Genomic DNA, 12,789 nt, shown 5'->3' on the forward strand with positions numbered 1-12,789 from the left:
ACTCGGGAGGCAGAGGCAGGCGGATGTCTGTGAGTTCGAGCCAGCCCTGGTCTACAGAGCTAGTTCCAGGACAGGCTCCAAAACCACAGAGAAACCCTGTCTCGAAAAACAAAAACAAGCCCCCCCCCCAAAAAAAAGGAAAGAAAAAAGAAAGTTGTGTGTTAAGATGAGAGTAGCTTTCATTGAAATGATGACCGGAGGTTATTAAAGGTACCATAGGGTCTGTACTACTCAGTAGACTAACTGTGGGTTTTAGTTACTTACTGCTGCTTAAAATGGAAAAAAAATCTATTTTCAAAACATAGTGGCTTTATCAATTTGGGTATTCTACAGTGTGTGTGTGTGTGTGTGTGTGTGTGTGTCTGTGTGTGTGTGTGTCTGTGTGTGTGTGTCTGTATAGGTAGATCACATGGTTCCTCTAAGACCAGAAGATTCATAACCCCTTGGAGCTTGATTGACAGAAAGTTATGAACCACCTAACAGGGTGTTAGGAACAACACTCAGCTCCTCTGGAAGAGCAATATGTGCTTAACCACTGAGTCATCTTTCCAGTCTTGTAACTATGATTTTTATCAATTAAAAACAATTGTAGTGTCTTTAAAAGAGCAATCATTTATTCATATTTCTATTGGTTATTCTTAGACTGTGTTTTCCATTTAATGGGGTCACTCATGTAACAGCATTCAGTTGGCAGATAAACACTGAGAACCAGGATCAGCAAGGATGCTGACATGACAGCTGAGTCTGGGATGTTCAAGATACACGTACCTGACACCTTAGTTGAGAGTAGTGGAATAACTAGACGCTGTCCAAGATACGTCCCTCGCCTTGTCCTCTGTAGGAAGGTAGCCATGGTGACCAACGATTCTAAAACCAGATCACAGCTGCAGATCTCTTCAGTCTGGCCTGGGCAGATGTACTGTGTTCTAATGGAGTCAGTTGCCAGCAACCAGTGCTAAAGGGAGAAGGTACACATGAGCTAGGAGCCACTGGATCTTCTGGCTTCACCTTCTGAACCCAAACCTGTTTCTGTCTGTTGAGAAACTGGATTTCTTTTCATCTCTAAGTTCCCTCATTTGGTCTACTCTGAAGGTCACTGTCTGAATGTCGAGAAGGCGACCCCATCTCTTGGGAAGTTAGTCCCTAAATGAATTCTGAGTCCATAGCACGGATCGGTAGTAGGACGAGTGGCTTGGGTGTGCTAGGTCACAGCTGATATTATCTGTGTTTTAAAAATATGTCACTAAATTGTCTTCTTCCTCCAATACCTACACTTATTTCTACTTTTAAAAGTTTAATACACATACAAATACAAACTTATTATTATTACCTTACGTAGCTTAAAGTAATTCAGGATCATTTTCTTCCTTGTACACAATGAACTTCGTTTTTAGCTCCTTGTTGAATATTTCTTAGACTTTCCTTAGACTATTGTCTTGAACATTCATTTTACCTTTAAAAATAAAGCATGCAGTTTTAAAATTCTTATGTGTGGCATAGGGCATGACTGTCACGTGTCAGCGTGTTGCTTCTGTTAGTGACTCACGTGTTCCTCCTGTTCCTCTCCACGTCACTTCGAAGCCCCATCTGCACGCGTCATTGGTCACTTTTATTTTTACCCTCTTGTGCATTGAGATTTAATTTTTATGTTGCATGCTTTCTCTTCTCCTGGTCTCAGAATAGTTTACTTTTGTCTGCTTTTACTTATCCATTTGTGTTAATGAATCACCCCAAACTTAAAAACACTACAGACATTTATTATCTTGGAGCGTTTGAAGTGTTCGAACCCTCTGGTGTAGCTGAGACAGCAGTTGGCCTAGGGCGCGGTGAGCTGATAGTTGGGTGGGAGCCAGAGGGTCTGCTTCCAAAATCGTTCACTCAAATGGTTGCTGGGAGGTTGGTGTTGGTAGGAGGCCTCAGCTGCTAAGCCTGGAGACTCCTCAGCAGGGCTCCTTGAGAACAGAGAAAGTGGTCCCCGGGAGTTCAAGGTGGAAGACAGGCTGTCTTTTGTGACATAGCCTGAGAAGTCACACTCCACCATTCCACAGGAACCTGTCGTCACAAGGGTTAGCCCATGTAGTGAAGGAAGGGCTAGACTACCACAAGGTGAGGACCTTTGAGGGTCGCAGGAGAGCTGGCTGCTAGCTACTGAGCTTTGAATCATTTTCCTGCTCCTTTACTCTTAATTTCTCCCTACTTCTTTAAAAAGTTCTTGTCCTTCTAATAATTAGATTCTATTCCCACTTAATCTCTGACTACCCTAAAACATAGTCTGAGATTCCTCATGCAATAATATTCCAGATGTTTTCCTTGCTCTAAATTGGTCTTATGAACATTGATTTTTTTTAAAAAATTTTATTTTAATTTTTTTATTTATTCTCTCATATATTACCTGATTTTCTTTCTATGTTTTAGAATTTGGTTAAATATTTGGTATTTAAACAGATATATATATATTAAAATATATATTAAAACTATAAAGCCAATCCAAAATAAGGATGAGAGATTTCCTGCACTGTTCTCATCAGTTTCTTTCCCGTGTTCTAAGTCCCAGAAGCCACTTCTATGCTGTCTGTCCCTTTGCTCATGCCAGGCCACTCAAGAATGCGAATGTCATTGTATATATTTGGAGTTTTTCTATTGATGTTTTATTAAGGATTTCTGATACTGTACTCATGAGGATATTAGTCTGATCTTTGGTTGTGATCATAATTGTCCTTATAAAGTATACTTGGATTATCATCTTGGAAGAGGGTGGGGTTTTTTTTCTCATTAGTTTGTAGTCATCCTTTTTCTATCTTTTTTAAAAAAGAGTTTTCTTATTTATTATGTATCCAGTGTTCTGGATGCCTACATGCTGGCACAGCAGAAGAGGGCACCAGATCTCATTATGGATGGTTGTGAGCTGCTGTGTGGTTGCTGGGGTTTGAACTCAGGACCTGGAAGAGCAGCCAATGCTCTTAACCTCCAAGCCATCTCTCCAGCCCCTTTAGTTGAATTCACTAGCAAAGCTGGGTAGTCTTGGAGTCTTCCTTTTGTAAGGTTTTAAATATGCATTTCTTAGATACAAGGCCATTAAGCTGACATTTCTCTTTGAATAATCTTTGCTATTTTATGTCCTTAAAAGAAATTACATGTTTTGTTCAAGTTGCTCAATTATTTTTGCTCATGATATTCAGTTATTTTCCTCCAAATTTCTGTGAGTCTACTTATGGGCCCTCCTTGAGTTCCTGACATTGATTATTTGTGTTTTTTTTAAATATTGTTTCTTTCTCAATCTACCAAGAATTTATCGACTGTATTAGTTTTTTTCAATGAGCAGTTCTTAACTTCATTATTTTTCCTTTTTCTATATTTCCTGCAATCTTTATCAAGTTTTCCCCCTTTAGGGTGACTTTGTTCTCTATAGCTAGTTAGTTTGCTCCGACTCTTGACTGTAGATAGTCATCTCACTGTGTGATTTCACAAAGACCACTGTGACCTCTTCATAATCAGTACATCATCCCTCTGGCCCCCGTCTAGTGGGATCTCCACTTAGCATCTCTCTGGCCCCCGTCCAGTGAGATCTCCACTTAGTATCCCTCTGGCCACCTTCTAGTGAGATCTACTCCACTTTGTCCTTTTTTCCTATGTCTATTATTCTTTTATGCTTCAATTCCACAAAGTATTTTAGCATCTTTTTATTTGTCTGCTTTCTCTGAAGAAGCAGAATTACCTTTGATTGCTACAACCATTACAGTGTTTTCCAGTGTAGATACTCTTTACTCTTCCATTATACTCTTTTTAAATGGAATTAACTCTCCCTATCACTTAACACAATTCTATGACATAGAGATAGCTCCTTGGTGTTTGTGTATCTCATCTCATAAAAACAAATATACAAGTTTTTCCTATACAAGTAAAAGTAAAATATTCATGACCTTTTAAAAACAAACTTTCCTGCTAACATGTCATTTGCATGTCATTCCTTATATAGTTTTTATTTGTTGCTTTTTTTTTGGTGGCTGAGGATCAAACCCAAACCTTTTTGCATCTTAGCTGAGCACACCCTCAGTTCCTGCTTTGTCTTTAAATATGTCATTGATATCTTTTCACATATATATTTAAAAGTTCTTATTGGAGAGGTTTTTCAACACACGGAAGTATGTCCTTATGTATCTTCTAGATTTAATGCTTATCAATTCAGGACCAATCCATCCATCCCTCTGTACACTGATCTGTAGTTCCCAGAGTTCTAGTTGAATGAATCCCACATATAATATTTCATACATCTATGCACATTTATAATGACATATCTGTATATCTATATCCCTAGTTTTAGGCAGATCTCTTTCTTCCTCTCTCTGCCCCTCTTCCTCTGTGTGTGTGTGTTACTGAAGTTTAAACTTAGAGCCTATGCATACTAGATAAATGTCCTATCATTAAGCTATACCCTCAGGCCTGACACTTTGATTTTTGTCATCCACATTACAACACTAGAAATGCTATCACCATGTTTTCAATTACTGAAATACCTTAAGCCCATTCCCATCGCATTTACCTGTTCTTTTACTTTTAGTCTCGCATTTTGTAATAGAGAAGGTTGTATGATCCCAATTTCATACACAGGAATTATAGAATCTAGTGACAAACTATTGGTGAAGTACTGTAGTAAGAGCTAAAACCCAGATCTCTTAAATGTAGTTTGCTCATTTGAAACCAAACCATCCCAATTTAAATTATTCATAAAAGCAATACATGTGTATGCCAGAAATATATTGCTATAAAATGTTGTCTGTAAAAGTTGAACACCTATTAAAATATTAAATATCATGCTAGATGTCTTACTACTTAATTTTTATATAAATATACTAGAATAAGGGTTATTTCATCTTACAGATAAGGAATGGAGACCTGCTATATTAAAAGAATTTGCCCATCCATCCTTAAACCACTCATAAATAGTGGAATCTTGGTTCTAATTTAGATCTTGCTTCCAAATTCAGGACTTTCCCCCCTTTCCTTTCTACTTTCCTCTTAATATTTTGTGGACTACTTTTGTGTTTTAATAAAAATAACAAAAGTGACCTGTGAAACTATGGTTTTAAAAACTCCTTGTATTCAGTGATACATACATATATCTTTTCATGCCTAGCAATGAATTTTGCCTACTTGTATATGAAAGCATTGTAAAGTGCTATGTGTTTGTGTGTAAGGGAGTGTGTGCATGTGTATAATACCCTTCTAGTAAGGGAGCGTATGCATGTGTATATTGCTTTTCTAGAATGGAAATGTTTTTGCAAGGTTACTATCAACTACTAGGTTTTTAGATTTTTACTGACGAATTGGCATGTGTAAGGTGTCATGTCATGAAGGATTTCACACATGAATTATTCCTTCCAGCACTTGTAATGTAGAGCCACAGGAACAGGAATAAATTTGTTTGGCAGTGGTAAACCTACTATTGTCGATTTCTGTTCTTAGCGTTGTGACAAAACTCATGAGAGAAGAGCTCAAAGAAGGGTCTGGTTTATCCAGTTTCAGAGGTTTCTGTCCATCAGAAAGCGTTGAGCAGCAGAGTCTCTCATTTCAGGATGGTCAGGAAGCATAGGAAAGGGAGTACAGGAAGGAACCAGGCAGAAGATAGTGTTCTCCAAGACTCACCCCATCCTGCAGTAACTTACTTTCTCCAGCTGGGCCTGCTTCTTCCACCTGCCATTTACCAACTCCCAACAATGCCATGGCAATTATGAATTCATCAGAGGCTTAATCCGTTCATTAGATCAGAGGCTTTGTGATCTGACCATCTCTGGAGATAGCTTCCCAGACACAAGCTTGCTTTACTATTATCCCAGTCATTTCTTAATCCAGTCCGATCAACAATCAGAATTAGGCACCACAGCCATTCTTGAAATACACATGATACTTACAAATCATGGTCATTTCGCTAATAATTTATATGACTCAATATTTACTGTGTATGAAGACTTATACTAGGTATATAATAATAGAGACTAGATTCTGCCCTTCCTGTTATCACTAGAAAGCAAATACTTCGAAATTAATCTTTATGGGTGTGGATTATGTATCTGGTGTGTGTGTGTGTGTGTGTGTGTGTGTGTGTGTGTGTGTGTGTGTGATGTATGTGTGCATGTGTAAGTGAAGATGGATGTATGTGTGCTACAGTAGTTGGGTGAAGGTGTCAGACCCTGCATCCGTGTTGTTTGAGGTGGAGTTCCTTGTCCACTTCAGGGTATACCAGGCTAGCCAGCCCATGAGCTTATGGACTTTCTCCTGTCTGCCTCTCATGTCTCCAGGAGCGAGATCACAGGGGCACTGTGCCCAGCTTTACATGGATGTTGGGGACCTGAGCTAGGTCTTTACACTCGCATGGTAATACCCACTGAGCCATCTACCTAGCACAGACGCTAAATTGCTCTCAAGAAAAAAGTCATAATTGATATTTATAAGTCTCTGCAGAAAATTTCTTTTCCTTTCACTAGCAACATTTGCTTAACAAGGTTTTGTGAATTTGTTTCTCCTTGAAATCTAATCACTGCCTTAGAGATGGGTTAAGGCAACAGACGTACAGAAATTCCGATGAAAAACGACTGCAGTTAGCACAGAGGTGACAGTTGTCTGCATAGCCCCAGTGGCGCTTGCGATGTGTTTGGTAGTGGAGTAGGTGTTTTGGTAAGAAACTTCTAGAGATAGCTAAGAGATCTGTGCTTGCCCAATCGTTTATGGATAGTCTGTGTCTAGTTAAGCAAAAACTTATTAGAATTTGTTTAAGCTCATTAAATGCTTGAAACATTTTCACAAAAATTAAAGATGATCCAAATCCAAAGGATGCACTTAAGATATATCTGTAAACATGTTCAAACATTTAAACCTTCTTGATAAATCTCAGTCCCTATAACACCCTGCCTTTTAGGAAGTGCTGTCATTTGCATCCTTAAGTGACTCCATGCGATGACAACAGATATTCTGTACCTTTATTGTACAAGGACCTATAATATGAACTACCTGTGTCATTTGAATTTTTCTAATGGATACATGAATAAAATGAGAAAGAGATGAAATAAATTTTAATGGCTTATTTGATTTAATGCAACATATCTCAAGTATTTCAACATGGAATTAAGGTAAACTTTGTTTGGCGATAGCCTACATTTTTATAGTGTTTTCTAAAGATAGATGTTACTGGGTGAAGTGTGTATTCGATGCTTATGCTCCATCTTACATTGGACTTGCCACATTTCAAGTGGCCTTTCAGTAACACATTGTATTATTCACCACTTTTTATTTTCTGAATCATTTGGAGGTTTTGAAAAAAAAGCCCAGCAAAGCATAAAAAAAATGCCTAAATGCTGTCACGACTTTCTAACTGGGGGAGTAAGTCCGTTAAACATGGTGGTATATCTGAGTAGCAGTGTTTATTACTTGATGTGGGTTATTAGCTATCGCCTCTTGATTGAGGTACCCAATGGGCTTTGTGTTAAACACATTTATTCCTTCATAATCCTCTGTATTTAACCCAACAACACCCACGTATTTCAGGCAGACTACCAACTACTTATCACAGGATAAATTCCAAATTACATCTTGATCTTTAAACTCTTTATGGCTCCCGAGAAGCCCATTGAGCCTCTACACCGACTCTGTACTTAACACAATTCCTCCTTCCACACTCTCCTATTGGAGGCCTCTGGATGTTATGTGTAGCCCACATAAAAGGGCGGAGATCTATCTCTTGTCAGCAAAAGATATTTTAAACTTGCAATGACAGAGTACCGGAATGTGAAAGGAAGTAGAAGCTGTAGTTGCCATCCTTTTGATAGAAAAATTTGTTCACTTTCCCCATCTGTACCTCTTTGTCTTCTCTTATTTTGTTACAGTATTTGGATCTCGATCTCTCTCTCTCTCTCTCTCTCTCTCTCTCTCTCTCTCTCTCTCTCTCTCTCTCTTTCTCTTGTTCTCCAGGGCAGCCCTGAGAAGCGGAGAGTTGAAAGTTTACCATGAATATTCTGGGCATCCATACCAATTGTTTGGGAGAAGAGGGGCAGTGAGCACTGGTCCAATCACGCGCCACCTTAAACTTGTTCCACATTTCACCTCATGGCTGTGTGTTCAACACCTAGCACTCGTCCCTTAATTAGCACTAGATCTTTTAGCATTGTGCTTTCCGTATTTATTTTGGGATTTGCATTTAATCAGTCTCTTATATACTCCCATCAATCTATAAGACGCCTCATCTGTGATTTGAATATACCATCCATGGAGTTTGTAAGAATACATGCTTCTCTAATTTCATCTTGACTTTTGGCCAAAATGCCAAATACAGCATCAAAGTCTTACTTTTTATTGTTCTTAATATGTATTGACCAGTCATTTCCAATCTGTTGATGAACACCCCTGTGGTATATGAAGTTCTATATGGAAGAATGATAACAATAACAGTACCAATCTATGAACTACCAAACAACCCTTACAAAGTTACCAAGATATGTGCCAAGGACTGGATGGACCACAATGTCCTAAAAGCATCAAGACTTCTGACATTTCATCAACTTTTAAATACCAAGTGCCTTTTAATGTGTTAATTATAATTCCTATCTAAAGGATTACTTTTTTTTTAACGAGTTGATGACGTTGTGAGACTTAAAGCTGTTTCCCAAAAGGCAAATATAAAGATTTGTGTGTTTTCTGCCCTCCCTCACCTGTAGATGCAACAGTTGGAGAGGCAAGTTATCGATGCCGAACGCCAAGCAGAAAAGGCTTTTCAACAGGTAGAGTATCATTTAATCTTCACCTGTCTCTGTGCATATAAAGATTGTTTAGTATCATTTAATCTTCACCTGTCTCTGTGCATGTAAAGATTGTTTAGTATCATTTAGTCTTTACCTGTCTCTATGCATATAAAGATTGTTTAGCTCAAAGTAGTAGGACAGCTGGAAACCTTCCTGAATATCTCATCATTTTGACTGTTCATGAGCTCAATCCATAGAGTGGAAAAATTGAACTCTATTTTGTTCCTTTATATATTTTCCAAGAGGGAAAAAAAGGACTTTAAAATACTTTACTTTTAAAGTCAAATATAACTTTTAATAGAAATCCCATCTGTAATTAAATTTTATATATAAGTATGTTCATATCAGCTTTATGTATAATAATAAAGAGTTGAAAATTGATATGAATTCCATATTGTAGAAGAGCGAGTAAGTAAACTTAAAGTCAGGAACTGTTAAACAAATATTTCAAGTAATCTCACTGAAAATTAATAGAGAAAATTTTAGAATTACATTAGGAAAATTATGTACAAAGCTATATATTTCATATATTAATATGTTTATTAAGAAAAAACAAATCCATGACTTTAAAACTAGTCTGAGAGGGAACTAAAGTTTGCTTGAATTGTAGCATTAAGAAAGATTATTTTGTTGGGCAGTGGTGGCACACACCTTTAATCCCAGCATTTGGGATTAAAGTTCTCTGTGAGTTCAAGACCAGCTTGGTCTACAGAGTGATTTCCAGGACAGCCAGGGTGACACATAGAAACCCTGTCTTGAAAAGTACAAAAAAAAACCCCAACAACAACAACAAAACAAACAAACAAAAAAAAAACGGAAGGAAGGAAGAAAAGAAAGAAAAGGTTTTTTTCTTTATTCTTATTTTTTTCTAGAACTTTGGTTCTTTAGATGCTGATTTGTCGCTTAGCCCCTTCTAGGCTTTAAGAGCACTAAGGGGATGGTTTGGATAAGCGCACCCACCCTAAAGTTCTTCAGTCCATAGCTTCTCCTTTTATGAGAGCTCTCCATTGCACTCGCTCAAACATTTCTAATGACTTTGACACAAAATTCTTTCTCTTTTTTTAAATTGATTTTTATTGAGCTCTACATTTTTCTCTGCTCCCTTCCCTGCCTCTCCCCTCCCCACTTCAACCCTCTCCCAAGGTTCCCATGTTTCCAATTTACTCAGGAGATCTTGTCTTTTTCTACTTCCCATGTAGATTAGATCTATGTATGTCTCTCTTACTGTCCTCATTGTTGTCTAGGTTCTATGGGATTGTGAATTGTAGGCTGGTTTTCTTTGCTTTATGTTTAAAAACCACCTATGAGTGAGTACATGTGATAGTTGTCTTTCTATGTCTGGGTTACCTACTCAAAATAATGTTTTCTAGCTCCATCCATTTTCCTGCAAAATTCAAGATGTCGTTATTTTTTTTCTGCTGTGTAGTACTCAATTGTGTAAATGTACTGCATTTTCCTTATCCATTCTTTGGTTGAGGGGCATTTAGGTTGTTTACAGGTTTTGGTTATGACAAACAATACTGCTATGAACATAATTGAGCACATGTCCTTGTGGCATGATTGAGCATCCTTTGGATATATACTCAAAAATGGTATTACTGGATCTTGAGGAAGGTCGTTTCCTAATTTTCTGAGAAATTGCCACACTGACATCCAAAGGGGCAGTACATATCTAATCAGAGAACGCTCAACAGAGGAATCTAAAATGGCTGAAAGACACTTCAGGAAATGTTCAACATCCTTAGTCATCAGAGAAATGCAAATCAAAACAACTCTGAGATTCCATCTTAGACCTGTAAGAATGGCCAAGATCAAAAACACTGATGACAACTTATGCTGGAGAGGTTGTGGGGAAAAGGGAACACTTCTGCATTACTGGTGGAAATGGAAGCTGATACAAAATTCTTTCTAAGAAGTGCATAGTGCAACAGTTATCTTGTCCTTAGGCCTGCCATCTTCCTTCCTTGGCTACCTTTGCTTGCTGGCGTCAGTGGTGCCAGGCAGTGTGTCCTCCTTTAAACCAGAGGCTAGACTTGGTTTTACATAGCAGATTGTGAGAGTGGCTTAACAGATTTCTAAGCAATGCCAGTCCAACCTCATCCTTGATTTCTTGTTTATATTTGAAAACAAATCTTAAAATTTTATTACATGAAACCAACGTGCACGAGAGTAGGGAAACCGTACAATGAGCTCTTGAGACTTAGTCAAATTGCCACCACTGTATCATTGGTCAGCCTTTCCTCCACTCAGGCTAACTGGATTATTCTGATATCAAATATCACATATCATACAGTTGTACCCATGCATAAAGTTGAGTAAAATCAAAGCAACTAATCTAAAAGACTTAAAAATCCCAACCATGAAAAACAATCCCAACCATAGGGCTGGAAAGATGGCTCAGTGGTTAAGAGCACTGGCTGATCCTCCAAAGGACCTGGGTTCAATTCCTAGCACCCACATGGCAGCTCACAACTATCTGTAACCCCAGTTCCAGGGGATCTGTCATTCTCACATAGACATGCATGCAGGCAGAACACCAATGCAAATAAGATAAATCATTTAATAAAATCCTAACCACAGTACAATTGCCATGCCAAAAATACCAGCAAAAGTTCCTTAGTTTGTCAGAGAGCTAGATACCATCCAAAATTCTCTCAGACATCTCAGAATTGCTTCTGGTTTTGTTTTTCTTTAATATTTCTTTTATTTTGAATGTGTGTGTGTGTGTGTGAGAGAGAGAGAGAGAGAGAGAGAGAGGAGAGAGGAGAGAGAGGAGGAGAGAGAAAGCACATGTGAATACTAGTACCCACTGAGACCGGTGGTGTTGGTTCCTATCAGAGCTTGAGTTCCAGGCAGTTGTGGGTGCTGAAAACTGCACATGAGTCTTCTGGGAAAAAGTATAATCTATGAACTGTGGAACCCTTTCTCTAGCTCGTGTTACTATATTTTGATTGCATTGAAGTTCCTATAATATAAAATTGGTTATTTTTAAACAGACAAATTACAGTATTATATAATCAACATCTCTGTTTAACTCCAAATTATCCCCCATCATTTCCCAAGGAAACATGTTGCCACTGAGTATTTAGTGTGGCTTTCCTCTCCTCAAGTCCTGGCAGTCACAGAACGCTTTCTCTCTTTGTGAATTTACCCACTCTGAATAAAACTGCAAGGTCGGATATGTGATCCAGGCTGGCCTTAAATTATAATCCTCCTGCCTTAGCCTCCTACAAGTGTGTGCCACCGCACCTACATTGGATGTTTCTTATAATTATTCACATAATATGTGATCTTTGTGTCTGGCTTATTTTATTTAGTAGGATATTTTTGATCACCCATGTTACATATATACATATATAATATACATAATATACATAACCACTTTTTGTTTATTCATCTATTGATGGACATTTCAGTTGTCTCTGCCTTTTGGTTAGCATGACAAGTGTGCATGCACATGTATTTGTTTGAGTATCTCTTTTTAGTTAATATATATAATAGCATATATACTATGTATACATTATATATACGATTTTCCTCATTTTAAATGACTGACTTGTTCAAATTGGAATCAGAACTAGACTGGCGCATTTCATTTGTGTCGTAGACTTCAGTCTGTGTAGTCTTTTCCTTTTGTTTCGGTATTTGTTGAAGCCGTTGAGTTAGTTTATCCTCTCAAACTTTGTGCCTTCTGCGTTTGCTCAGCTCCCCTTGGTGCTGTTCGCAGGCTCTTCCGCGTCGTCATCTGCTGTCAAATACAGTTAAAGCTCGTGTTTTATTTCCCCACTTTTGTCTTTCCTTTTTCTCTTTCCAGTGCTGCCTCTTGGGTGGCATCGCACACTCCTATCTCTACTCTACTATCTCTAGCTCTCTTTTTCTGTGATGATTTGCATATGGACATATGTTCTTATTTTTCTTGGTTATACATTGGAATTCTAGATTGCCAGTTGACAAGTAATTCCTTTAGTAAATATCAGCCAAGAATTTCTTTTTTCTTTTT

The 12,789-nt window shown here is 38.0% G+C and overlaps 1 protein-coding gene across 2 annotated transcripts in view; it reads left to right on the plus strand.

Moving 5' to 3' along the window:
- Plekhh2 (pleckstrin homology, MyTH4 and FERM domain containing H2) overlaps window positions 1-12,789 on the plus strand; it is a 110,776-nt gene that overhangs the window by 24,523 nt on the left and 73,464 nt on the right. For both annotated transcript variants that reach the window (XR_003377581.1, XM_005354681.3), the window contains one exon: window positions 8,706-8,768. Coding sequence is in view for 1 of the 2 variants with exons in the window: in XM_005354681.3 (XP_005354738.1) it covers window positions 8,706-8,768 (63 nt within the window). In the remaining variant the exon portion in view is untranslated. The remainder of the gene's footprint in view (window positions 1-8,705; window positions 8,769-12,789) is intronic.

This window comes from Microtus ochrogaster, chromosome 16 (assembly GCF_000317375.1).
Source record: "Microtus ochrogaster isolate Prairie Vole_2 chromosome 16, MicOch1.0, whole genome shotgun sequence".
NCBI lineage: Eukaryota > Metazoa > Chordata > Mammalia > Rodentia > Cricetidae > Microtus > Microtus ochrogaster.